The sequence below is a fragment of the Botrytis cinerea genome, chromosome 16 (assembly GCF_000143535.2).
Source record: "Botrytis cinerea B05.10 chromosome 16, complete sequence".
Taxonomy (NCBI): Eukaryota; Fungi; Ascomycota; class Leotiomycetes; order Helotiales; family Sclerotiniaceae; genus Botrytis; species Botrytis cinerea.
The window spans coordinates 1,618,528-1,644,136 of NC_037325.1; the positions used below are offsets into that span (position 1 = coordinate 1,618,528).

The following is a 25,609-nucleotide window of genomic DNA, read 5'->3' on the forward strand; positions in this document are numbered from 1 at the left end:
ATTGCGTCCTCCACTTGATCGGGAAGTCCAAACACTTTTCGATAAAAGTCTTTCCTTGGGTACCACCACCTTTTCATACCTTTCATAGTAAATGATTTGAAACCCACTTCGAGAGGCGGCGGCGTGGCCCATAATAGTTTAGCACTACCTCCCCACCACTTCCTCCGCGCACAGGGTTACCCTGCCAGGACGGACTTGGTCAATCCGCGCGTGGGCCAGGCATTCGCCTTACCGAATATGCTTTCTTATACATCATGCATTCCGATAATATTTGTGAACCGTCTTTTGAGACTTTGTGTCATTCTCTTGGGGTTCTTTTTCCTACCTTCGAGTCTGTCATTATTCTCTACGATACGTGCAGTGCACTATCCATCACTGCTGGTTCAGATAATTCTTATCTTTTTTTTTTCTTATTTCGTGCCAACTGGATTATTGGTACAATCCGCTCTTTTTATACTTCATTAATTATTTTTCCGGTCTCCTCTGTCACTCACACCAAAGAACTCTTGAATTATTTTCCATAACACTATCGTTATAGCACTATTATCATTCGAATCTCATGACTTAACGACGACATAAGGCAACGCCGCGGCCCACTGCCTATATCTATCGATAGCTTCGACCACACTAACGACAAAATGGGTGCAAGTTCAGCGTTATATTTGATGGCTCGGGCAAACCTTTACGATGGCTCAGAACCTGCTTCGACCTTCCTGAAAGATGTACAGAGTTCTGGGAACAACACAGTTGCCGAGGGGATTATAGAAAATTTGGTTTTTGCAGAAAGCAAATCGGTCCGGACATCGACTATTATTCTAGCAGCCTTTAATGTACTAGCTTCTTTTGCCACGGCAGCCAGTATTCTTTATGATTGTTACTGGGCATCGAAACGATGCAACCCGAAGTTCAAAGCTTCGTATGTTATGGATGAATCGCATTTTTGTGGCAGGGTAACTAACGCGTGCTAGGAAATTCTGCGTTTCGATGATTCACCCAGCGGAAACTTTCCCTTTGGTACTATCTATTGGTATTGTAATTCAAGGACTTATCTTTGCTGCAGTTCAAGGGGAAGGGCTTCATTCATTGTTTACATTTGGATGCGGTACAATTGCCCAATTTATGTGGATTGGTATGTTTTATTTGGTACTAAAAACCCCTCTTGATGCTAATAATGTTCAGGCCTTTTCATTGTCCCATATATTCAACTCGTTTTCGGACTCGAATGTGCCATACGATCTTTGAAGAAAACACCTTTCCAACCAAGAGGAAAATACGATGTGTCGATATGCTTAGGAACAATTGTTTTGATGTTAGTTGGCACTTGGATTCCAACAAATCTCTTTCCACAAAAGAACAGATGCTTTGCTTCATTGATATGGTTCGTGTCAAGATATGGAATGTTTGGACTCATTGTTTATTCAACTGTTGCCGGTCTCTTAATTATCAGTGCTCTCACCATATTTATCAGACTATCCAAGACAACCTTGGTAGAGCGAAATCAAAGAATTGCAGCATCTCGTATGGTGTATTACCTCGTCATTGGTGTCGTATCATTGGTAAGTCTCTCTGACCAGTTGGTGTTCAATATAGCTAAGATCAAAAGGGCTTCGTGATCCCATACTTCGTTTCCCAAGCAATCGGGCACGGCGACTTCAAGCTAGCCATGATGGCAACTGTGGTCCTCAATTTGTCCGGTCTGATGAACGGCTTACTCCACTTATTCTTAAGGTCAAATACTGCAACAACATCATTTGGGCCAAGAGGCAGGTCCTGGCCTAGTAATAAGCATGAGATTAGAATGTGGGGGCCAAATGAGTTGGCATTCAGCGATCAAATAATGGATCCTGTTCCAGCGCCATTATCTCCAAGATCGGGATTAGTAAGCCGAGCAGAAAGCCAAAAAAGTTTGATCACTTCCTCGAACAAAAGAAACTTCATTGGCATGACCGAATTATCTGTTACAAAATCACCCACTTATTCGCCGACTAAGCCAAATCCCCTACGCTCAAATGTCGTTACCCAAATGCCATCGCTACCCATTCCTCCTACCCCTACCGAGCATGTCTCTTCCGAATATACGAGGAAACAATCATACTCTCTTTTCCCAACACCAGCTCCCGATAGCCCTGATACCCTATCGCCTCCCTACATGAACAGATTCGCCTCGGAATCAGTATACGAGATCAGCGATTTTTCGGATCTGTTACCACCTCCACCACTTCACGGCAAGATGGGACATAGAAGAGGCTCTTCTGTATCTTCATCAGCAACAGTTCAAATCGGTATTCGTTTCTCACAAGCACCGCCTTCTCCAGCCGCTCCCAAAAATCTCCCTCTTCCCCTCCCAACAACAACCTACGAATTGACTGCACTTCCTGCGACTACCTTTCAAGCTCCCGCTCTCCCGTCAATGACCTACTCTCCTACATCAAAATTCAATCCCGCACCAAAGACCATGACTGCTCCATCTAGAGCCCATCTACCTCCACTACAGACAACAAATCTCACTGGAAATGTCATTCCAATCCCACCTCGCTCGCCATTCCGACCTTCCCCTCTGGCCAATACAAACACCACTCAAAGGCAACAGTCCCCCACCACATCATATTCCCCTCGCTCTACTTCTCCACAGCTATCTCCATTCTCCGTCAACAAGACTCTCCCGGTGATACCAAAGCCCTCAACCCCAAAACAGCCAGCAATCGAACGCTTAGAGAACTCTGATGCAATCTTTCAACTGAGTCCAACTGTTTACACGCCACCTGGAGAATCGCTTTCCCGAAAAGGTTCTGTGAGGACTATCCCCACTAGATCGGATTCTAACCGTCGACAGTCAAGGCTAAGACAGGGAAGCAATGGCCAATGGATATGATGGGTCTATCATTTTGAGCGTCCTTAATAATTGAACTGGGTTCTGTTTGTACAAAGGAGCAGAGGCAAAGAAAAGAAGGATGGAGTCACTAAGGAAAGGGAGTTTTTTCGGATCTAATGATACCAGATTGTTTGGTTTTTTATATTTTATTTTTCATTTACGTCTATTATTAGGGTCTTTAGATATGAAGGAATTGGAAGATGGAAGGTTAAGATTACGATTTTTTCATGCGGCGTTTATATACTGTGTTGTATCACTACCTACGACAGGCCACAGCAGGTCCTTCCCAGATGGATCGAGATCTCTTTTGATAGATATCATATACACCTTGTGTATTCTATGGTTCTATAGCAAGATAAGCTTTCTTTACATCCTGCTAGAGTTTTTGGTGGCGAGCGATGGAGAAAAGTGTGGAGAGGATCACATTATATGGGTTTCCTACCTAGGAAGGTCATTTGGAAAGCGCGCAGTGGGAGAGACAAGGAGATGAAAGTCACGATGATACGATGAACTTGATGGAAGAAAAGGACCTGCATTCTACCTCTTTTAGATAATTAATCATTATGAGATGATGATAATCGGTTCCCATGCTATTTTGAAAATTGTCCTCAGCCACATTCTCTACCGATCAAATTTACCAAATTCACTTTGTGCCATTCCATCTTTACCCTATCATCTAACTTCATTCTTCCCTCGTTCTTCTCTTTCTCGAGGAAAAATGCCCAAAGCAGCAAAATCATCCAAAAAGCCGTCTTCCATCCGATAGGTGAGATCAGACATTCACTAATAATAGCTCTTGTGAACTATAAAGGTATTAGATCGCGAACCAAGACTTTTTCGCGACTCGGACGAAATCGGTCTTAGCTTACTATTGTGTTTCTCCTCGACGAGATGTTTCATCTTTTGACTTTTCTCACTGACTCGGGGTTTTGGGAGGGAAAGAGATAGAGTACTGGGAGGCAAAGTTTGCACATGGAGATGCGATCAAATGGCAAGGGAGCTTTAGTTGCGATTGAGTTAGTTGGATCTCATATCTATTGTAAAACTGATAGTACTCATTCATACATTATAAAATCACATAACCTCATGTTTTCTTGGACTCTATTCACATGATTCTGTTACCACCGCCGATCACCTTCTACAAAACTTCTCCCACCCTTCTCGGGCATTCCAGAATCCCATTCCCCTGCGCCCTTCAACGGCAATTCCAAATATCCAAATATAGAACCCTTGTATTTCAATCGCCACCTCCCGCATCCACAACGCTCCTAACGTCCACAAATGTCGATCTTATCGAAGCCTTATTCATGGTAGACTCACTAATCCTCCCCTTATATAGATGTGGAGATCTCGTCTCGAGTTCCCATTTGTTTGAATAGATTATGCAGAGAATTTGGCGAGGAAGGGACGGGAAGAAGTGGATATTGGGAGAACGGTTGGATGGTGAGACGGGGTTGGTTTGAGATGGCGAATTAGAAGATTGGCGAGAAAATGGCAGTTTTTGTTTTTGCAAGGTAGGCGTGTGTAATGGAAGGCGATGCGATGGTAGGTGTGGAAAAAGAGGAGAGTAGATCGTGGGCTTGAAGGCGAGAAGGAGGGGGTATGTGTGTTGATGAATAGGGGTGAGTGGTAAAGGGGACTTACTGTTGATCAGTTGAGTCGATTATATTCTTGATTATGAATGGTTTTTGGCCACGTGTGGCGACACAGGATTTTTGATCTTTCTATCGCGTTCTGGTAAAAACAAAAAGACACTTGGCTCCTTTGTCTTTACCAAGAGGTAACTTTTAGACAAATTCAATGGCCTGATCTATTATCAAGATCGGACGAAAAATACTGCTCCATGTTGTGCCCACGAAGCACTCCCAAAATTTTGCTGAGAATATTGTAAGTAAACTTTGTCTACTTTTGTCTTCTGTTGACATGTAATAGTTTTCGGATATTAAATCATAAAGTGGTTCCTAGACGTCACTGGTATTGTAACTATCAGTGCCGTGAATGATAACCCTCAAATACTGTGTCCCAAAAGTGCAACTATGCTAGAATCGAACCATGGTATCATATGGAACATCTTTCCAGTCCAGTATTCTATAATCGACAGTGATGGAATATAAATCCCCCGAGTGCTCCTAGATCGCTCGTAGGGATTCTAAACAAAGCTACCACTCTACAAATGTATAGGACCTCTAGTTGTGGGCAGTGCATCTTACAGTCTGCAGATATTTTCCTCATCGTCGCAAGATGACTTGTCCCAATATGGTTTTCCCGCTTCAGGGTCCCTTTTTTGCCTTGACTATTTCTTTATTTGACATTTTTGAGTCAAATTTGACATTTTCGATTCTAAGTACAGCCATATAGTACTGATCATGGCGGTAGTTGGTATCGGGTGTATAAACATCTCTTTCAATGACGAGCTTCTTCAGCATTTCGAGAGGATGTAAACTATCTCTAGTCATAGTACAGCCTGTGACTGGAGTGGAGGGTCCGCCATCATTCGAAATCAGAAATTGGTTTTGCCCACTTAGATATCCAATGAGCTTAAGCTATATTTAGGAAAGTCTTCCATACGCTCTGCAAAGTAGATTGTAAGAGAGGGGAAGTTTAGGAATATTTGAAAGAATCGGTAAGACGAGCTCGCAATTCTCGGAAGATTCGCAACCAGCAAGAGTAGAGCCATAATTAACATTGGACAAGTGAATGTTTTCTCTTAAAAATGCAAGGGAATCTGCCGAAAATGAAAACGCGTTCAAGAATTCTATTCAGCCATATGAGTCTATGAAGGCTCGAGGTGGGTTACTTAAAAGCCCGAAGAAGTCAATCCGCAAGTTCGTGGGCGTTTTTGATTTCAAAAGGGCGGAGAGAATCCAAGTATTTGGATCTTCTTGCCTCAGATATAAACTTCATAAACGTGGTTATTCTTGCAAACCATCCATGATGACAGAGCGATCAGCAGGAATATCGCCATGCTAACCTAGACATTCATTTATTGGCGCACAAAAGCGTGGCATGGTGATACAAAACTCGCCTGCTTTTCCTCTCGTACTTGCTCGATAAATCTTCACTAAGAGCGTACGAAGGCGCAAAGCTCGAAAGGAAGGCACAAAGCGCTGACAAGTCGCGGCTGTAAACTATTTGTAAGGTATAGATAGAAAGCTCCCACTCGCTTTCAAATGCGATTATAAAGAGAAAATAAATCAATGAAAATGCTTTGCCCCTCTCCTCTCTGCCCAACAGGACCAGCAGAAATATCATCGTGCCTCTACAAGCTCTTGGGAGGTCTCGTAATCCCCGTCAAATAATCTCCATTCAACGTCTTAAACACCTTTCCTAGCCCCTCGTGACTGTAATCCTTTTCATTCCACATATCTTTATGATAAATAACTTTCTCTTCATCTCCTTCTCTGATGAGTTTCAAGCTTATAAGACCTATTTTACGTAAGTCATGTATTCATATACTCTGGCAGGGATTGAGTGAAATAAAAAAGAATGAAAGGAACTAAAATGGACTGAATAGAGAACAAAATACATACTGTCAACAACCTTTCCTTTTGGCAAGAGTTTTGGTCTATATTCCTGCCGCAATTTAAATACAATTTCGTCGTCTGAAGACTTGACAACTTCTGTGGCAAGGGTTTTGGACGACCCCATGATCATGGGTATTCCTATAAAATTATCTCGAATTAGTTTCATTCCTCTTGGATCTGTCCGTCAAATCTAAGCTTGACATTCCGTCCCACTGTGGACTCATCTCAGAATCAAACTCCATTCGCACTTTTCACCTGGGAAACAACTCACCATACCACTGTCCCGCAATCTTGAACCTCGTATCACAATAACTCCAAGGATCATCATAAATTGCCTTTTCAGAATAAACATGCATATCTTGCTCCCCAGTGCCTCCTTCCACACAGCTCCCACTATATAGCGATGTAATACTTGTTACGATCTTCTGGCGCGAAGGGGAGAGGGGGATAGATAATGTGGAATTAGGCGTGTAGTCTATTTCTTTGGGGTTTTCGGGAGTTGCGGTGAGAGCGATGGGATCGGGGTGAGGTTCATGATTAATAGCGGGTGTGGTGTTCGAGGGTCCTGTTGACATTTTTGTTAAGAGGGTTATGAAATTTGTCAGTCTCGAAGTTGGTTAGATTATGAGTTTAGACGTTGTGTACTCTGCGTGTTTGTATTGAAAGGGAACACGATTTTATATGTCGTTCACAACAACTTGATATGAAGTCGTGATGTCATCGATAATAGTGATCATAGTCAGGGACCAATGTATTTCAAATGCCCCGGTGTCTCAAATTGAATTGTTACTTGGACTGAGTATCGATGAACAAAGCCCACTAGAGCTTCTCTGCACGACTTAAATTGCTGCTGTGTACATCGCCAAGAATTGCTCTTTCGCTTGTTGAATTTACGTCCCACAACATGCTTTCTAAATGGAAAAAGACCAATAGAGGTTGATAAATTACAATCTTCATTTAACTAAGCACCCATTGAGTAATACTTCTTAATTACGAGATAAAGTATTTATCATGGATCGACGTACTCCATCATGCACCCACCCCTTTCGCTAATATGCAAACCGAGATATCCCAATTGTCTACAACGACAAACCGTAGAACGCCAATAAATATGTAATTTCTATCGCCAGCGCCATGGTGTTCCACGTCCTTAATCCGACCCTATTAATAATTATCATAGCTATTACCGAACTGGTATTTCCCAGGCGGCATGATTTTCTTCATCATCGTCCCATTCCAACTGATCTTCTTCGTCGTTTAACGCCATGCGTACAAATCTCTGGACCCAAGCCTGATTCGCTGCATGCTGGTCCTGATCTTCAGCATCAACAACTATGTCATCTCGACCTCGACCTCGACCTCGGCCTCGACCCCTGCCAGCCCCTTGCCGCGGGATTTCCTGTCTATTCATACCAACAGCACGACCACGAGGAGCGCCATTACCACGACCCTGATTCTGTCGATTTCCTCGATTGTGTTGTCCACGATGTGCCTGCGGGGCATCAGGGACTGCAGGGGCAGGTTGCGCAACTTGACGAGGCTGATTTAGACGTAAAACTAGAGGGGCTTGTCGCTCTACTTCCTGTCGTTCGCCTTGCTCAATTACCTCTTCGGGCTCCTGAATTTCCTGCTCTGGTTCCTCCACCTCGGGTTCTTCGATCTCCTCAGGGATCTCGATGATTGCTTCCTGTACTCCACCACCAAAGCCACGTCCAACATCGTCGCCGTCACCCGCTTCAAGTTCCCAAAGTCGTTGATAGCAGCCCGTAGTTTCTTGGTTGAAATGCTTGTAAGGATTTGCTGGTTCCAGCCAAGCCGAGCAAAGATAACAGAAATGGGAATTACATCTGAAACAGATCATGTGGTTGCACCCGTGTGTTTTTTGAACCGGAGCGGCACACGTAGGGCAAGGTGTAGTATGAAGTTGCATGTATTCTAACGAAGCCTTTTCTTCTTCAGAAAGCTCTTCTCTCTCTCTCTTTGGAGTGCAAATTTTGAATTCTCCATGCCATCCCTGTAGACATCGACTACAGAAAGCATAAGAACAGTCCTCGCAGATTGCGATAAGGTCCGCTCCTGCAACAAACCCTTTTCCCTTTCCTTTCATCTCTGTTTCGGATTCATCATCTGAACTTTCATCGTCCTCAAGACCTTCTGGTTTGCGATATTTTTTTGACCTAGCAGCTCCGTTACACCAAGCTCTTGGGCAGTACACAGTGTTTTTGTCAGATTCCAGTTGAGCTTTATGCTTGAGTTTCACAAAGCGCGTGACAACATCATGTTCAAGGGGTATTTGAAGAAGTTCGCTGGGACTCAGTTGAGTTTTCGACTTTCGAGACTTTTTGGTGGACTTTTCGGCTCGCTCTTTTGCGCAATTTGGGGCCAAGCAACGAACCGATATTAGATCACCCTCTTTGATCGCATTATTATAGAAATCTTGTAAACATTCGATGCAAAAGACGTGCCCGCAATCGATCATTTTATGGCAAGCGGAGCCCTTTTTGGGATCTGAAGACAAGTTAGCAAAGATATGAATAAGAAGTAAGAGGTACACTACCAAGACAGATACCGCAATCATAGGTTCCTTTGTCGAATGCTTCTTGTATAGATTTGATGTCGAAATCGAGCAATGCGATCTTATCATCTTGTGGAATCTCTAACATTTTGTCTTCCTCGCCATAACCAAAGGCATTCTCAGCCCCTTGTTGTAGTGAATCAATATATGCGAATACCACCAAGTCGTGACCCATTTCTTCCCACATGCGAACTCCATCGGCCTCAAGCTCATCGAGACGGGTTCGAGGAAGCCATGCGGGTGTTGTAGACAGCTCAAACTTCGGAGGTTCAGATTCCGGGTAACCTTCTGGTAATGTAATATGTAGTTGCAGTGATGGTAGATACGTGATTTCGTGCGATTCGGTATTATTAACTACGGGATTGTTGATTGCGTTGCCCTCCGCATTTTCAGAACTGGCAGACAATGGCGGGGTAGGGAAGTTTAGCACACCATCGGACGCAGTGGGAAACGAGACAGTGACCGGGTTTCCGGGCTTCACAGATAGTTCGATGGAAGCGCGAAACTTGTTAGTGGAGTTGAATTCGATTTCAGGAAAGATAGCGGCGACGCAGTCAAACTCTTCTGTTCGCTGATCCTCCATCTTGGTGAAAGATAGAAGGACGAACGGTGAAACAAGCTAACAGAACAACTTCTGCTCTAGGTTCTCTAGGTAGTAGAAGCGATTCGACCACCAAGGTCATAAATATGAGCGAAACAACCAAGACATCCAGACTCCACGGTTCTGAAAGTTGGTGAAAGTAAGTTGAAGATATTCTCAGTGGCGGATGTGTATTGATAATTATGATGGGGCGTAGGCGTAATCTGAAGATGATGGAATTATTTTACAGAGCTGCTTTAACAAAAGCGCCATGCCGCCTTTACGGGGCTTTGATAACCCACCGACGTAGTCATCGGCCAAGTTCTAAAAATTGTAGATTCGATACTGATTGAGAGTATCACATTGGGTACCCACATGGAAATGAGGTAACAGACTTCACTTAGCAAGCCCCCCAATAACGAACTTTGAGCTTCAACTGCGAAAAGTGACCACAACGAGTACGATCTACTTGGAACATTCGGCGCGAGATTATCAAAATGGCAGAAACTCCATTGGCTTCACTTTCCTTGACGCATGTTCATTATGTATGTGCCAGAGCGCTCCTTTCTCTACCAGCTATGCTAATTGAACTCAGGATCCTAATGATCCAGTCTCCTACTTCTGCGCATGGCTCGCTCTCGTACCCCAAGGACTATGCGTCGTGTATGCCACTCTCATTTGGTCGACGCGCGAAATCGAAATTCTCATGATGTTTGGTGGACAAATGGCCTGTGAGGCGTTGAACTTCGTTTTGAAACGTATACTGAAGGAAGAACGCCCAAAACAAATGCATGGAAAAGGCTATGGAATGCCATCCTCCCACTCCCAATTTGTGGCTTTCTTCTCATTAAGCTTGACATTATTCTTACTTTTTCGACATGTCCCAAGGAAGTCAACACCTTCGCATACGCCATTGAGTATTATAGCCCGGATTGGCCTATCTGGACTGGTCTTGATCAGCGCCGGACTGGTAGCTTGGAGCAGAATCTATTTAAACTATCACACACCAAAACAGGTAATTGTTGGTTGTTTAGCTGGAGCAGGGAGTGCTACATTATGGTTCTTATTTACAACTGCAGTGCGAAAGTCAGGATTACTCGCATGGGCTTTAGATCTGCCAGTGACGAGATTATTCCGAATGAGAGATTTAGTTGTGGAGGAAGATTTATGCCAGGCTGGGTGGGAGAAATGGGAAGTGAAAAATGCGACTTTACAGCCCTCAATCAATGGCAAGAAAAATCGCTGAAGTTCAAAGGAATATGTCAATTACAAGGTCATCACTACAAAGTCGATATATATCATCACGTCAAACTGATTAACTTCCTTGAATAGATCCAGTTGATACTTGCAAATTCCATGCCACTAATACTCTGGAATCAACCATTTCCAGAGTCATCTGAATCACGCAACACTCTGGGATTTGAATGGTCGAAAGAATAAGTTTCTGATTATTTTGTTTCAAGGCCCTGAGAGTTCAACATGCATAGTCATGATTATTGTCTCGTTGACACATCGTAATGACTTATTTGGTTGACGACCGACCAATGTAACTCCTTCGTGGATATGTTTTCTGCCAATGATTTCAGAGAACTCCTCAAATAACGTTTGCAAACAATAGCATATGCTATTCCCTCTCTCTGTGTTTCTAGTGCAATTCGAAAATCACAAAGTTTTTCTACGCAGTGCAATCAATCGTCCATCCAAGCGGACTTTATATCAATACGAGGACACCTGCAGGTACACTCAGTTAGCCTGATCAAGTTGCTCGGAATTGGTGCCGATATGTATCGTTAACGCATTCAGAAAGCCGAGCTGCAGAGTAACACCAGACTCGAACTATGCCCTTGAACTTGTCACGAAATACTTCCAGGATCTCATCGACTCTTAAATGCTATCGCGACTGCCAAAAAAGACACCTATGTTACGAGGAGATCCAAATCAACGAATTGTGGATCTACTGGTGTTTCTCGCTACAGACGTTTTCTTCGATGTTGAAAGAACCCAGCTATAGACGAGCGACAAAGATTCAAATCATGCTGCTGTACAAGTAGATAGAAGCAATTCTGGAGAATCTATCTGCAGTGTCTATGCTACCATGTGGCCCAGCCGCATTCGAAGACGGGCGCTACCTAACCAGGCGAGATCCAAAGATCAATGCAAGTCTTGCGTGCCCGACATAGAAACGCCTCTCAATATTAGATGCAGACTATACATGCAGAAACGTTGGATGGTTGCATCAGCTAGGAGGATTGCTTATAATGCTTTGCAGTTTTTGCCGTAGCGGGTGTTTCGATCCGATCCGCACGGCATCACCTAAGGTTTGAGGCAAGGTTCGATGGCGATATAATTATTACTCGAAGTCGAACTTATTCTGTTACGACACCCAGTTAATTGCAGCATTATACGATTGATCTACGGGCACAATATTGCTTATCGTCGACGTGTACAGTATCAGCTGATAAGGTTAGGAAAATCAGATATCGTTATCCTCTTTGCCTACATTACATTCATGCCATTCTGAATATGTGTTTTCTGTTTCTGGTAGTTCTAGAATATGTTTCTCATTCATGCTACTAAGTCTGAATGGGAAATTGATAAATGTGTTCATCAAACTACAGTTACATGATTAACCGTAGATATGACATATTTTGTTCAGAAAAAGTCATCATTTTCCTTATCGAATGCGCTTTATTGTTACGAGAAAACGCTCTCCTATGTGTATAGCACCTTCTCTTTTGACTATTAGATGCATAGAGTGCCTGCGACCCTGCTCAAGTTCCAGTGGACAGGAGACGATCGACCAATTCGGTTCCATCTTTTGATAAAGGCCCCTGTCTCAATTGAGGTTGTTCAGCACAATATCAACACCTCGCGATTGGTCAAATCCCTGCGCGCAGTCAAGATTTGTGGTCGTTATCTAGACACTGAGTGCCGTGGAATTCATCGGTGTTTATTTCAAATCAACAATTTTGATTGCATCTGTAATCACCAGCCGGGGTTGGGTGAGATCTCGTAAGACTGAAAGAAAGATGTGCAGATAAAGCTTAATCTCACAATTTCTGTCTCCACTCTTTAATTTACAAGGCTCCTGGAGCTCTAGCCATCCACGGTCTGGATCCCAGTATCTTCTTCACCTTCAGCTCATATACATGGTATTCTATGCAAAACCACTTCACCGACATGCGCTAGTATATTCGATATTAGTCGAGGTCCAAAGTCGTCGAACTTGCAACGAGGTTCAATTGCGACCTTGATATACATTCTATCCAATCATCATACGTCATGGCGTTGGTACCAGGCCTCTCAGATCTACAAACGGTCCTTCTCAACCCTCTCCATAGATATGATGTGAGGTAAATCAAAAAACCAGTGATGGTTGTATGAAAAGCGAGTGGATTACGTTCAAGTATTGCTAATCTAAAAAGCTTCCGGGTCGTATGAACCGTTGTCTCTTCCCCCCCCCTCGCAATTGCAAAGCGTGATAGCCTAGAGCGGTTAAGTTCTACCAAACTATAAAGGCGCTCTATTCGTCCCTTATCATTCATGCAAAGGGAGAGTCATTTGGATATTTGTATACTTCTGAAGAACCCGAATTATGCTTTTTTCTTCATCGTTGCTAGCATTCGTTGCTGCTGCAAATGCAATCGCTTTACCAAATAGTAATTTGAGATATAGAAACACGGATGATAGCACCTTATATTCAAAAGCCAACACGTTTGATAAGGCATTCATTATTGAACTGGAAAGGGGAGTAAGCACCTCTGTATCCAGACGAGATCTCCGTAATGCCTTCCACAAACGTGCGGCGTCAATCAGCTACGATGTCCGTCACGAATTCGATTCTATAGCATTTGTTGGGCTTTCTATTTATGTTACTCAAAACAACACCAATGTGGAATTGCAACAACAGCTTTCGGAAATCCCTGGAGTAGTAGACGTCTGGCCAGTTTACCAAGTCCCTCGTCCTGGTGTACTTTCGAATTCCACAAACGAGGATAGTTTCAATGCAAACATTCCGTTGGTACAAAGAAGACAATCAACAGTGACTGGAGCAGGAGATTTGTCCTCAGCTCTCGAGATGGGTGGTGTCGATAAGCTACATGCAAAAGGCATCAAAGGCAAAGGAATCAAAATCGGAATTGTGGATACCGGGGTTGACTATCGCCATCCTGCACTAGGTGGAGGATTTGGGACTGGTTTCAAGATCACTGGTGGATACTCTTTCGTATACGATAACGGAACCTTGGGGGATAGTTCGGACCCTTTGTCTACGTGTCTCACTGGAGGACATGGAACCCACGTGTCAGGTTAGCGGGCTCTGTTCTATTCGCTATTTAATGAAAAGCTAATGATCTTCAGGTATCCTTGGAATGGATCCCATATCTGAAAATGGCTACTTTCCAATCAGTGGTGTCGCTCCCGAGGCTAATCTCTACATGTACCGTACCTTTGATTGCTCAAATGCAGGTGGCAGTGACACCATTATGGCCGGCATGCTAAAAGCACACGAAGATGGCGTTGATGTTATCAGCATGTCTCTTGCGGTTGGAACTGAATTTCCTTCAACCCCAGATCCATTAGCTTCTGTTGTACAGAGCATTACCCAAGCCGGAACTGCTGTGATTGTAGCAGTCGGTAATGAAGGCTCTCTAGGTCAATATGCTACAGAGTTATTCACTGCAGATTACCCTTCTTCAGAGCCGGGTGCCATCGCTGTAGGGGCCATTGCAAATAGAGATTTTCCCCTTGTCTATCCGGCCGTGGATTCTGCCAATTCCACTCTCGGTTATGCATCTGTTTGGCCAGTTAACCTCACTGTTCCTGTATACATTTATCTTGTATCAGATGGATGTGATAGCTCAACATGGGCTGATGCTCTCAATACTGTCAGCCAAAGTGGTCTTTTAAATACCACAATCTTTGCTTTCGAAGCATTTGAAACGACTACTTACTGCAATCCGAATTCGATTGCTTCGGGTTGGAAGTCGGGTAAAGTACAACCTGTCTATGTCATGGGCTACAATTCAGACATCGCAAACTCTTACTTACTCGAGTATAACGTCTTCAGTCCTTCGTACTTTGGCTCAGTAAGTTATATCAATCTTAACACTGATGATGGGATTACTCTTGTCAACAATTATGGTTTGGTTGGAGGTTTTCCTAAATACACTTTAACATTCACGGGAAACAATTTTAAGAGCCCTCCACAACACACAGGGGGCTTGGTTGATTATTACTCGAATTTCGGTCCAACGTATTTTACTTATGATTTAAAACCACAAATTTCTGCACCTGGCGGCCATATCCTTTCGACATATCCCCTAGGCGTCAATTCCAATTACGCGATCTTATCTGGGACTTCAATGGCTACTCCCTACGTTGCAGGATGCTTTGCGCTGGTCAAATCCCAATTTCCCACCGCCAGCACATCTCAAATATTAGATCTGCTACAGACCACAGCGGCCCCTGTCAATTGGGTTTGGAATAGCACGATCATTTCCGCAACTGCACAACAGGGTGCGGGTCTCATCAATGCATATGATGCTATCTATGCTCAAACCACGATTTCTCCCGGGCAGATCGTTCTTGGAGATGACAGTACGCATAATGTGTTTGGTGCTGCAAATATCACCATTGATAATACATCAGGATCTACTAAAACCTACACTCTATCTCATATCGGTGCCGGCTACACTGATGGCCAATTGTCCGGGCGAAACTACAATCAAATCGCGCTTTACGGAACTGGTGTTTTCCCTACCCCTACAGTCACCCTAGCAGGTGGTCAGTCTAAAACCATCGATTTCTCCATCGTTCCCCCCATAGGCGTTGTTGCATCGAACCGTCCTGTCTTCGGTGGTTACATTAAAGTCAGCTCTTCTACCGGTGAAACATATACCGTTCCCTACATTGGACCGCCATATTCAATGTTCAATGCATCATACATCTCGGTTATCCAAGTTGCTGGTTTTAACTCGGCCGGGACACCAGAAAAGGATACTGGGTTTCTCGAGATCAATCCTACCAGACAATATGAAATAGCCGCCGACATCCCACAACAATATACACTTGCATTCAGATTCGATCTCTTACCCGCCAATACAAATATTACAGCTAACAAACACGCCTATAACATATCTCAAACCTTCCCCTATATTTCTTCCCAATCCACTGCCAATTCCTCGATCTTTGGATACCCATCTTTTGGAACTTACACGAACCGTACGGCGACGGTAGCAAATGGCGCCATACGGCCAGCTAACTATATTCAGTATTGGACCAGTGCACAAATCACTGGTGATGATGGGGTGAGCTATAATGTAGGGGATGGTGATTATCGATTTTTTGCAAGCGTGCTGAGATGGGGTGGAAAGGTGGGGAAGATTGAAGATTATGATACGTGGCTGGGACCAATTTTGAGATTTAATTCGAGCTATTCCGACTAATTGTTTTTGAGGATTGTAATGGTGTTGATACGCTCCAGTGGGCAGTGGTAGCTGATGATAGTAATCATTAATTGATATGGTAATTTAACAAGGGAAGGAGAATTCATGAACAATAAATAGCATGTTTGTTAATTGTTTTGAGTCACCATTATAAAAGGTTTTTCATACTGCTCGTTCTGGAGTCTAAATAATCTAGAATTTATACGACAAAAAATGTGGAGCTATTCTCATCTTGATTTTCCTTGTCGGGCTCACATCCTTTCGTCAATCGCTTGTCCTGTTGCCTGCAGTCAAGTACTCATTGTGAAAGGTCGTAGCATTTAACGCCGTCTCTGCTTACGAGACCCAATTTAGTGTGAACGTAGTGAATGACTTCAATTCAATGGCTACTGTATTTAAGCCATCAGCGAATGCTAAGTAAAGCACAATGCGAAATTTGGAATGGTTTGTAAAGCTTCTCCTGCAATCAATGATATAATCTCAGTGATCAGCAAACGCCACATTGTTTTGCGAGTGCAAATGCTTTGCTTTTAGGAAGTTTTTGGGAATCATTCAAATCGTCACTGTTTTATCACAAACAGCTCTAGCGGTCAAGCACGTGTGCATGATATGAAGGTTGTATAAGAGCTCTAACGATGCATTGAACTTTCTTCGTCTTATCTAAGACTACATTACTCAATTTTCTTCCGATCTAATCTTCACTGAAGTTTAAGCTAGTCCCTCTAGATTTTATATCATTCATACAGAGCCCCTGCATAATAAGTTTACCAAAAGCGTAGAACGTGAATCGACCTCGGCGTAAGGTTTTGCTATTCTTCATAATTCTCACTCTACATATTGTTGAGAGTCGTCACTATAGTAACCTACAAGACTAACAAAGTATAAAGATGCTTATTTATAGCGCTCTTTTCTTTGTCAGAAACCTAGACAATAAAACTAATTCCATCGAACCTGTTTTTGGTTTCTTCAATTTCCAACACATAATGATTCCGTCTGTAATTCGTCAGTAACAGGATTATCCTCCCATTCCTCGCCGCCATATTGCGAAGTGTAATATAGACACTACGATTTATGCTTCAAATATGCAAGCGTAAAATCCATCATTCTCTCTTTCTGATAAAGTCGGAGCGTCAAAAAAAAAATCTCTACATGAGCATACGAAACGCGCTTCTCTCGTGATACATATACTAATTCCTAATCCCATTCACTCCATCATTACATTGAATAGAATGATTCTAAATTCTCATACGTGGTTCATCGACCTCTTTCCTACTAGATTTAGAGTCTTCACATTCACTCACGAGCAGATTATTATAATGTATAGAATAGTTTTCTTTCTCCGACCTGATATCAGAGTCTAATAAGCAAGCGATGGTATCGTATCATATCGACAACATCTCTCTCTTCTAACGGGAATAAAAGAAGCGAATCAACTTTACACAAATCTCTCATGCGAATTATCCAGAAATCCCAACGCCAGATTAACAACAAGCAGGGCTCACTCATGTTACGGATCCAGGATGGATTTGAAATTCAGCATCGATGGTTGGAGATATAGATACCGATTCAATCCGAATGACATATTTACTTTTCCAGAGGTTGCAAGGAAGAAATTAGGGGGATAGAGTAGAAATGTAGAAATGCATGCATGCAGTATACGCTGCTTCCCGCCCGAAGACTTTATAAATTTATTGGAGATTCTAAGAGGGAATATAATTCGTTTGAAGCGAGGGGTGATATATTAGGTTTAAATTTTTGAGGGTGGGATTCTTAAGGGTGATAAGGAATTGAGGGCGAGGATTTTTTTTTTTCTTGTTGGAGGAATAAGAGATTAGGGTATATGTATATATCGATTATAGGTGAAGAAGACCTAGATTCTTAGCTTTGGGATGAGAATACTTCAATGCCTTTTATTGGAATGGATGTTATTCTTCAGATTTATGTTGAGGCAAGAGGTCGAAAAGTCGAATCAGAGGGTGATTCGATAGATTATAGTAATTTATTGATAGACCTTGATCAAATAATGCGTTTATTCTTCAACTTCAACCATGTCAATCAACTTGACAGATGAAAACAAAGTGTTATAAATATAAATCTTAAGTACTATCAAGATAGATTTTCAAGCTCGGACTTATTCACCTGTTGAGAATTCACCTGCCATCGTTTATATACAAATATTCACTTCAGAAATTACATTACCGACATACCAATAACAAATTTGTCAGGCTGAAGTCCTGACAAGTAGGGTGCTGTACTCCGAGATTACACTAATAACATGGTGGGAGTTTGAGAAGCAAGTTAAAAGGGCTTGTTCGAATCTTCTTAATTAATAACTTCTGGATTGCAACAACTCTTCTTTGGATATAAAAGAACTTTTTTTATAGTGCCTCTTTTTAGACCATCTTTTTCTTCAGCATTTCTCCCACTCAAAAAATCATATCTCAAAACTCTAAGATCTCGATCATTACAATAAAGATTCTTATCAAAAGATGTCTGAAGAAACAAGCGCCCTTTCAGCTTTAGTCGGGGTAAGTTTTCTCCAGTAGCTTATCAATATCTTGCAGTAACTAATATCACACAATAGCTTGAGGAGTACAACAGACGACAAAAGCAAATTGGTGACAGCGGACTTGAACCTGATGTTCGCGCAGTGATGCACAAGCTGTGCCTTTCAGAATGGCGGTTGAAGTTCTCGGACGATTCATTAGAGGCTTCAAATAATTTGTTGGTGGCCTTGCGGAGGAAGGATAAGATCATTGACCAAGAGCTCTCAAGACTAAGGAGTGAAGGTTTGATAATACGTACCGAGCTACAGGAGGCGAAAGCGGAGATCAAAAGGTTGAAGCGTGGAGAGTGTAGTCACTTGAATGAGAGTTCGATACTTCGTTCAGCAAAAGAGGAAGAAGAACTCAAGACGAGCGGATTAAAAGAAACCGTTAAGAAGCTTCGAGCAGAGGCAATAGAACGAGAACGGACCTTCCGACAAGAAAAACTAGATACGGAGACCAAGCACAGGAAAGAACTTGGGAAAATGACTGTCAACTTGGAGGCTGCTACCACCAAGACAGAACAAGCTTCAGCAGAGGTTAAAAAGATCAAGGAAAACACTTCAAAGGTAGTGGGAAAGTGTGACGCTAAACTGACCAAGAAGACTGCGGAGTTGGTAGAAAAGGAACGAGAGTTGTCAATAGCCACAGAAGCTCTCGCCACGAGATCCTTCGAATTCGAGAATACTTCACAGGCTCTCTCAGAAATACACGAGAGCCATAGCAATTGTTCTAAGACGATCAAATCCCTAGAAAACGATTTGCGAGACTCCAAAGCTATCAACAACGCCAGCCGAACAAGCGCTCATGCGGAAGCGGATAGAATAAAAAAGGGAATCGCAAAAGCCACCCTGGGTATCGATTCACGTCTCAACGAACTAGAACATAGCAATCAGGGATGGGCGACGAAATGTCGCATGTTGGAAGACAGATACTCCGAGCAAGCGATTGCATCTGCGAAGAGAGAAGAGCAATTCATTCGAAGTGTGGTGGAGGAACGCCGTTCTAATGATCGCGCTTCGGGATTACAGCGAGATCTCGAGAAAGAGGAGAACAGATGTTTGGAATTGGAGTTGGCTTTGGGGAATCTTCGTCGCAAGTTTGGTGTTGATATGGAATGAGGGGCAGTGAGTGATAAGGATTACCTATGGAAGATCTGGTGGGGGAAGCGTGGGCTGCGGGGTATCACGTGTTGAATTGATCTGAATTGCGAATCATGACAGAGATATGTTGCGAATTCAAGAAGATAATATCATGTAGCGTCACCTACCTACTCCTCTGAACAAAATGAAGCATCTGAGAACAAACATTGATTCCAGATTGGCGTGATTGCATTGCTTACCGTATCACGTGCATGTGCTCCATTCCGTGGCTTGTGCACAGAAGATTCCATCCTGTCTTACAGCATTATGAGGCTTGCATTTCTTCATCTCACGGCATCATCAATCGGACCTTCAAACACCCACGTCCTCGGACAATCCAGTCAGAGGAAGAATCAATGTGTGCCGTGATGGACAGTGGTATCACATTTAACAGTTGGTCGGATGATTTTCTTTCCATCTCACCCCCCTTCTCTCTTATTGATCTTGTAACACCAACCCAAGACGGCCGTCTTCTTCTTCCTTGGGGATTCCTCGGTCGGTCAACAGCCAATTGTCTCGAAAGGAATGCGGGGAAATGTGAATCCATTGCGGGGGAATCGCTAGGAACAGTCAGGATAGCCAGGAATAGCTCAAGGGTGTGAAATAGCAAGGGCCCGTCAGTCAATCTAAACCTATGATAGAAAGCTAAAGTGTCTGTCGGGCATTGAAAGTGTCATCGAATTATCAATTCCATACGAAAAGATCAGATTGCAACATATCAGCCTGTTTGGATTTCACAGGAAACCACGGAAGTAGACAGGTAGACAGGGAGGTAACCGTCTATCTGTGTATGCCCAGGTTAGCTACGATAACGTTGCACCCTTCTTCCGCCTGTATATATGATACGATCAATCCGAAGAATGCCAATCCTATCGAGGCTTTCCACTTCATTCACCCAACGCTCTTTCCATTCATTCGGAAATGGTACAACAACACGGTAGATTTCATTGTGACAGATGATCCAAACATTCATTCATCCATCCATGCAATCCATCCTAAGACTCCCACATCGCTTCTTCTTGAATTCATCGACCTGTCTAACCTACTTCCTTACAAGAACAATTCGGCCTTTCCCTAGAATCCAGCATAACCACTTCTCCTCTCCTCTCTTCTCTTTTTACAAAAACAATTTGTAGAATTACAGATGCGGGTCTAAAAGATGACCTGGCCTTCAACAATGAAGCCGATACTTAGATTGTGTCGTGCGAATAATTATTCAGAAGTACTCTCACCAGGTCCAAATATCGGTGGCAATCTTGGTATGTTTCCATTCCTGACGTTCATTCTAGCTCACGATCTCGTCTATCAATTACTTGATTGAGACTAATTTGTCTTCTCGATAGCTACTCATGTACGATCACTTTATCCAACAAGCCAGAAAAAGTACAAGAGATACACATCAACAGCTGCTTCTTCTACCACATCTGCTGTCCCGAAGACCGCGTCTCTTTCTACAGCTTCCTCTGCTGCTGTTACGCCGGATTTAATCACCACTCCGTACTCGAATTTGACAATTGGTATAGCTCGCGAGACATACCCAAACGAAAAACGGGTTGCGATCACTCCACAAAATGCGCAATTGTTGATTAAGAAAGGGTTTTCCCGAGTCCTTGTCGAGCAAGGTGCTGGAGCCGAAGCCCAATTCACAGACGAGGCATACGAAACGGCAGGAGCTAAAATAGTAAATAGGAAGAATGTTTGGTCGGAGAGTGATATTCTTCTAAAGGTCCGCGCACCAACTGTGGAGGGACCTAATAATGAAGTCGACTCTCTCAAGAACAATGCAACTCTCATCTCGTTTTTATATCCAGCGGTAAACAAAAATGTCGTGGAGAAATTGGCGCATCGAGAGGTCACTTCTTTTGCGATGGACATGATTCCTAGAATTTCTAGAGCTCAAGTTTTCGACGCTTTGAGGTATGCATGGCTTCTATGTCGCAGATAAATAGAATAAAAGCTCACATACTATCGTGAATAGTTCCATGGCTAATATCGCCGGTTATAAAGCCGTCTTGGAGGCTTCAAATCATTTTGGTCGTTACATGACTGGTCAAGTCACTGCTGCTGGGTAAGTAAATGTCCATATGTTGCTAGCGTTCTAGACTAATCAAGCGACTTCTAGAAAGGTACTTACTCAAGTATCCGCTTTTAGTTTACGTCATTAATTTATTTAGGTCCCCCCTTGTAAAGTGCTTGTCATCGGTGCTGGTGTGGCTGGTTTAAGTGCCATTGCAACAGTAAGTATTTGACTGTACTTTGTGACATAGATATTGATGGTTTTCCTAATTAGGCTCGACGCATGGGAGCAATCGTACGAGGATTTGATACCAGATCAGCTGCACGTGAGCAAGTTCAATCATTAGGTGCCGAATTCATTGAGGTAGATTTCAAAGAAGATGGATCTGGCGCCGGTGGTTATGGCAAAGAAATGTCAAAAGAGTTTATGGAGGCCGAAAAGAAATTATTTATGGAACAATGCCGTGAAGTTGATATCATCATTACTACTGCATTGATTCCGGGCCGCCCTGCTCCTAAATTGATTCACGAAGATGTAAGTTTTCAAAGACGGAAAATTGTCAAACCCAACCTAACTGAATCCACAGATGGTTGCAGCGATGAAACCTGGATCTGTCATCGTTGATTTGGCAGCCGAAGCTGGTGGCAATTGTGATGTTACTGTTCCAGGTCAATTAATTGAACATAAAGGAGTTAAAATTATAGGTTTGTGGTATGATTTAATGGGTTCTGAGGTAAAGCTGATTTAGTTTTAGGATATACCGATCTTCCTTCTCGACTGCCGACTCAATCTTCCACCTTGTACTCCAACAATATTACCAAGTTTCTTCTTTCTATTGCCCCTGAAGAGAAGCAATTCGGAATTGACCTCAAAGATGAAGTTGTTCGTGGTTCAATTGTCACTCACAATGGAGAAATCATACCCACTGCACCACGACCAGCTCCTGCAGCTCCAAAGACTGCCTCAGCTATCAATGCCAATTCTCCGGCTGTCAATGCTGTACCTTTGACTCCTTGGCAAAAACAGACACGTGAAGTAGGGGCTATCACCGGTGGAATGAGTCTTGCTCTTCTTCTTGGTAAATCTACTGGGCCTTTGTTCATGAACAATGTCTTCACATTTGCACTGGCTGGATTGATTGGCTACAGAACTGTATGGGGAGTTGCTCCTGCTTTACATTCTCCACTCATGAGTGTTACAAATGCTATCTCAGGTATGGTCGGTGTAGGTGGTTTCTTCATCATGGGAGGTGGTCTTGTACCGCATACTATTCCTCAAGCTCTCGGTGCTCTGTCTGTAATGCTTGCATTTGTAAATGTTTCTGGTGGATTTCTCATTACGAAGCGAATGTTAGATATGTTTAAGCGTAAGTATCATACTCGTTTCTAATGCCGCTTAGCTGACTTTCTACAGGACCAACTGATCCAAAGGAATATCCATGGTTATATGCTGTACCTGCTGTCGTTTTTGGTGCTGGGTATATAGCTGCTGCATCTACTGGTATGGCTGGGCTGGTTCAAGCAGGTTATATTGCTAGCAGTCTTCTGTGCATTGGTAATTCCACTTCTGCCATTTTTACTGGAATAACTGCTAATTTTACTAGCATCATTATCTGGTCTTGCTTCTCAAACGACGGCGCGTCAAGGCAATCTTTTGGGCATTCTGGGTGTTGGAGTTGGTATACTCGCATCTCTAGCCGCAGTTGGATTTCCAGTTGAAGTTCTTGCGCAATTTGCCGCTGTTGCTGGTTGTGGAGCTATCATTGGTTAGTAACTGCTAGTTTCTTGCATGTAAAGAGGATATTCGACTAACGATTGTTCGTATTAGGATTGAGAATTGGGCGACGTACGACAGCAACTGACTTACCTCAAACCGTCGCGGCACTTCACTCTGTGGTTGGTCTTGCTGCTGTTTTGACCAGTTTCGGATCAGTCATGGCAGATATTGGTGACATTTCACAACTTCACCTCGTAGCTGGATATATGGGTGTTCTCATTGGTAATTAATCACTTCTTACTTTTCTCGCCGTGTGTTAATATGTACTAGGCGGTGTTACGTTTACCGGATCTATAGTAGCTTACCTTAAGCTCGCTGGTCGTATGTCTTCTAAACCAATTAGGCTCCCAGGTCCCAAACATTCAGTCAACTCTACTCTGCTTGCTCTTAATATGGCCAACATGGCAGCTTTCATTACTTTTGCACCCGCTGCGCCTGTAATTGCTGCATGCTGCTTGGGTGGTAATGCAGTTCTCAGTTTTATTAAAGGTTACACAACTACTGCTGCTATTGGTGGAGCAGATATGCCTGTCGTTATTACAGTACTCAACGCATATTCCGGATTCGCAATTGTATCTGAAGGCTTCATGCTCGATATGCCGCTTTTAACGACAGTTGGCTCTTTGATAGGAGTCAGTGGTTCGATCCTATCTTCTATCATGTGTGTCGGGATGAATCGGTCTATCGGAAACGTTCTCTTTGGAGGTATAGCTCCTACTGCAGAGGCTGAGCATAAAATCGAAGGACAAATCACGAAAACCAATATCGATGAAGTCGTAGAATCCCTTGAAAATGCCGAAAATGTTATCATCGTCGTTGGTTATGGTATGGCAGTTGCAAAAGCTCAATATGCTATCAGCGATATCACTCGGATGCTTAAGAGTAAAGGTATCAACGTCAGATTTGCCATTCATCCCGTTGCTGGCCGTATGCCTGGTCAATGCAATGTTCTTCTCGCAGAAGCTAGCGTACCATACGATATTGTCCTCGAAATGGATGAAATTAATGATGATTTTGGAGAAACAGATGTAACACTTGTTATTGGCGCAAATGATACTGTTAATCCTATTGCTCTGGAACCAGGCTCCAGTATTGCTGGTATGCCTGTGTTACACGCATGGAAGAGTAAACAAGTAATTGTCATGAAGAGAGGTATGGCAAGTGGATATGCTGATGTGGTTAATCCGATGTTTTATATGCCGGGTACGAGAATGCTCTTTGGTGATGCTAAGGATAGTTGTGATGGTAAGTTGCCTAATTCTGTTTGATATGCTTCTTTTGCTGGAGTGTTTGGGGTTTGAATATAGAGTGGTTGCTAACTTATGGATCAGCTATTAAAGGTGCACTTGAAGCTAGAAATCGTATGTATGACGTCTGAGCGAAAGCAAACGAGATAGCCGGCAATTCTATGACTGTTACTTGAGAGATCTCTTTCATAAGGTTACCTTGCTTTGCTGGCTGGGTAGATTTATCAAGCTGGGTATATAATTACCCAGAATTCGGATCGAGGGGATTATGGTAAAGGTTTAGGGGTCAAGGAAGGTAATTTGTCTATACGTGAGTGAGTTGGGCGTCGAATATAGGTTTTGGGTACAAACAGAAGGGCAGTCGAAGTGCAGAAAGAAGATGAGTAAATGAGAAAGAATATTCGATAGATGATAATTATTACATTCGTTTTCTTCCCCATTGTACGCTTTTCATGTTTTTGTGCTGTGATAGTCGATTAAGATCGGTCTGTGATACATTATCACATTGAAGTTGAGCGAGGCTAAGCATGAGACAGGACACTTTCTGGGTCTCGCATTTATAATATGCTCTTTGTTTGCATCAACATAGGTAAGATGGGATATGAACTACCGGTCGGTCCAGGGGACACAGATGAAGAGTTTGCCAAGTAAAAGCCAAGAACAACTGGAACAATTGCGTATAATAATACTAGAGAAGGAGATCAACAGACTATCGGGGCTGGTGTGCAATATGATAGCGGGAATACTTGATCTGGAGAACATTCAGATCCTAGCACAAATCTATGAACACAAGTTCTCCAATGGATAGAATTACCAACCAAGCGGAAATGATATGAAAGATAAAACAGAACATCGGACTCTTAGCATATTGTTGGACAGACGAG

At 43.0% G+C, this 25,609-nt stretch overlaps 7 protein-coding genes across 8 annotated transcripts, besides 1 other annotated feature; 5 read left to right on the forward strand and 2 right to left on the reverse strand.

Moving 5' to 3' along the window:
- Positions 1 to 287: 287 nt before the first annotated feature.
- Positions 288 to 3,489, forward strand: BCIN_16g04420 (hypothetical protein). Its single transcript, XM_024698171.1, has 4 exons — positions 288 to 916; positions 969 to 1,129; positions 1,180 to 1,556; positions 1,604 to 3,489. The coding sequence occupies exons 1-4, from the start codon at positions 639 to 641 to the stop codon at positions 2,870 to 2,872; spliced, it is 2,085 nt and encodes a 694-aa protein (XP_024553988.1). The 5' UTR covers positions 288 to 638; the 3' UTR covers positions 2,873 to 3,489.
- Positions 3,490 to 5,980: 2,491 nt separating this feature from the next.
- Positions 5,981 to 7,171, reverse strand: BCIN_16g04430 (hypothetical protein). Its single transcript, XM_001549126.2, has 3 exons — positions 6,668 to 7,171; positions 6,403 to 6,534; positions 5,981 to 6,298 (listed from the first exon to the last, which is right to left on the reverse strand). The coding sequence occupies exons 1-3, from the start codon at positions 6,969 to 6,971 to the stop codon at positions 6,132 to 6,134; spliced, it is 603 nt and encodes a 200-aa protein (XP_001549176.1). The 5' UTR covers positions 6,972 to 7,171; the 3' UTR covers positions 5,981 to 6,131.
- Positions 7,172 to 7,247: 76 nt separating this feature from the next.
- Positions 7,248 to 9,730, reverse strand: Bcitt1. Its single transcript, XM_001549125.2, has 2 exons — positions 8,954 to 9,730; positions 7,248 to 8,904 (listed from the first exon to the last, which is right to left on the reverse strand). Exons 1-2 carry the CDS (start codon positions 9,552 to 9,554, stop codon positions 7,580 to 7,582), a joined length of 1,926 nt encoding a protein of 641 aa, XP_001549175.1. The 5' UTR covers positions 9,555 to 9,730; the 3' UTR covers positions 7,248 to 7,579.
- Positions 9,731 to 9,854: 124 nt separating this feature from the next.
- BCIN_16g04450 (hypothetical protein) lies at positions 9,855 to 10,955 on the forward strand. 2 transcript variants are annotated; one of them, XM_024698172.1, is made up of 3 exons: positions 9,855 to 10,096; positions 10,147 to 10,824; positions 10,884 to 10,955. In XM_024698172.1, exons 1-2 carry the CDS (start codon positions 10,049 to 10,051, stop codon positions 10,795 to 10,797), a joined length of 699 nt encoding a protein of 232 aa, XP_024553989.1. In that variant the 5' UTR covers positions 9,855 to 10,048; the 3' UTR covers positions 10,798 to 10,824; positions 10,884 to 10,955. The 2 variants fall into 2 exon arrangements, with proteins under 2 accessions (XP_024553989.1, XP_001549174.1); XM_001549124.2 differs by having other exon boundaries at positions 10,147 to 10,955.
- A 1,504-nt stretch (positions 10,956 to 12,459) lies between these two features.
- Positions 12,460 to 16,227, forward strand: BCIN_16g04460 (hypothetical protein). Its single transcript, XM_001549123.2, has 2 exons — positions 12,460 to 13,858; positions 13,911 to 16,227. The coding sequence occupies exons 1-2, from the start codon at positions 13,147 to 13,149 to the stop codon at positions 15,995 to 15,997; spliced, it is 2,799 nt and encodes a 932-aa protein (XP_001549173.1). The 5' UTR covers positions 12,460 to 13,146; the 3' UTR covers positions 15,998 to 16,227.
- A 1,914-nt stretch (positions 16,228 to 18,141) lies between these two features.
- On the forward strand, positions 18,142 to 19,838 carry BCIN_16g04470 (hypothetical protein). The gene is made up of 2 exons (XM_001549122.2): positions 18,142 to 18,525; positions 18,582 to 19,838. The coding sequence occupies exons 1-2, from the start codon at positions 18,487 to 18,489 to the stop codon at positions 19,662 to 19,664; spliced, it is 1,122 nt and encodes a 373-aa protein (XP_001549172.1). The 5' UTR covers positions 18,142 to 18,486; the 3' UTR covers positions 19,665 to 19,838.
- Positions 18,487 to 18,543: a sequence feature (Short protein (BCIN_16g04470, ATZ58754.1) was converted to a misc_feature.).
- A 506-nt stretch (positions 19,839 to 20,344) lies between the features above and the next one.
- On the forward strand, positions 20,345 to 25,169 carry BCIN_16g04480 (hypothetical protein). The gene is made up of 13 exons (XM_024698173.1): positions 20,345 to 20,944; positions 21,029 to 21,602; positions 21,664 to 21,753; positions 21,808 to 21,811; positions 21,860 to 21,922; positions 21,976 to 22,236; positions 22,289 to 22,406; positions 22,457 to 23,068; positions 23,116 to 23,256; positions 23,306 to 23,467; positions 23,530 to 23,700; positions 23,749 to 24,723; positions 24,810 to 25,169. The coding sequence occupies exons 1-13, from the start codon at positions 20,845 to 20,847 to the stop codon at positions 24,854 to 24,856; spliced, it is 3,318 nt and encodes a 1,105-aa protein (XP_024553990.1). The 5' UTR covers positions 20,345 to 20,844; the 3' UTR covers positions 24,857 to 25,169.
- Positions 25,170 to 25,609: the final 440 nt, after the last annotated feature.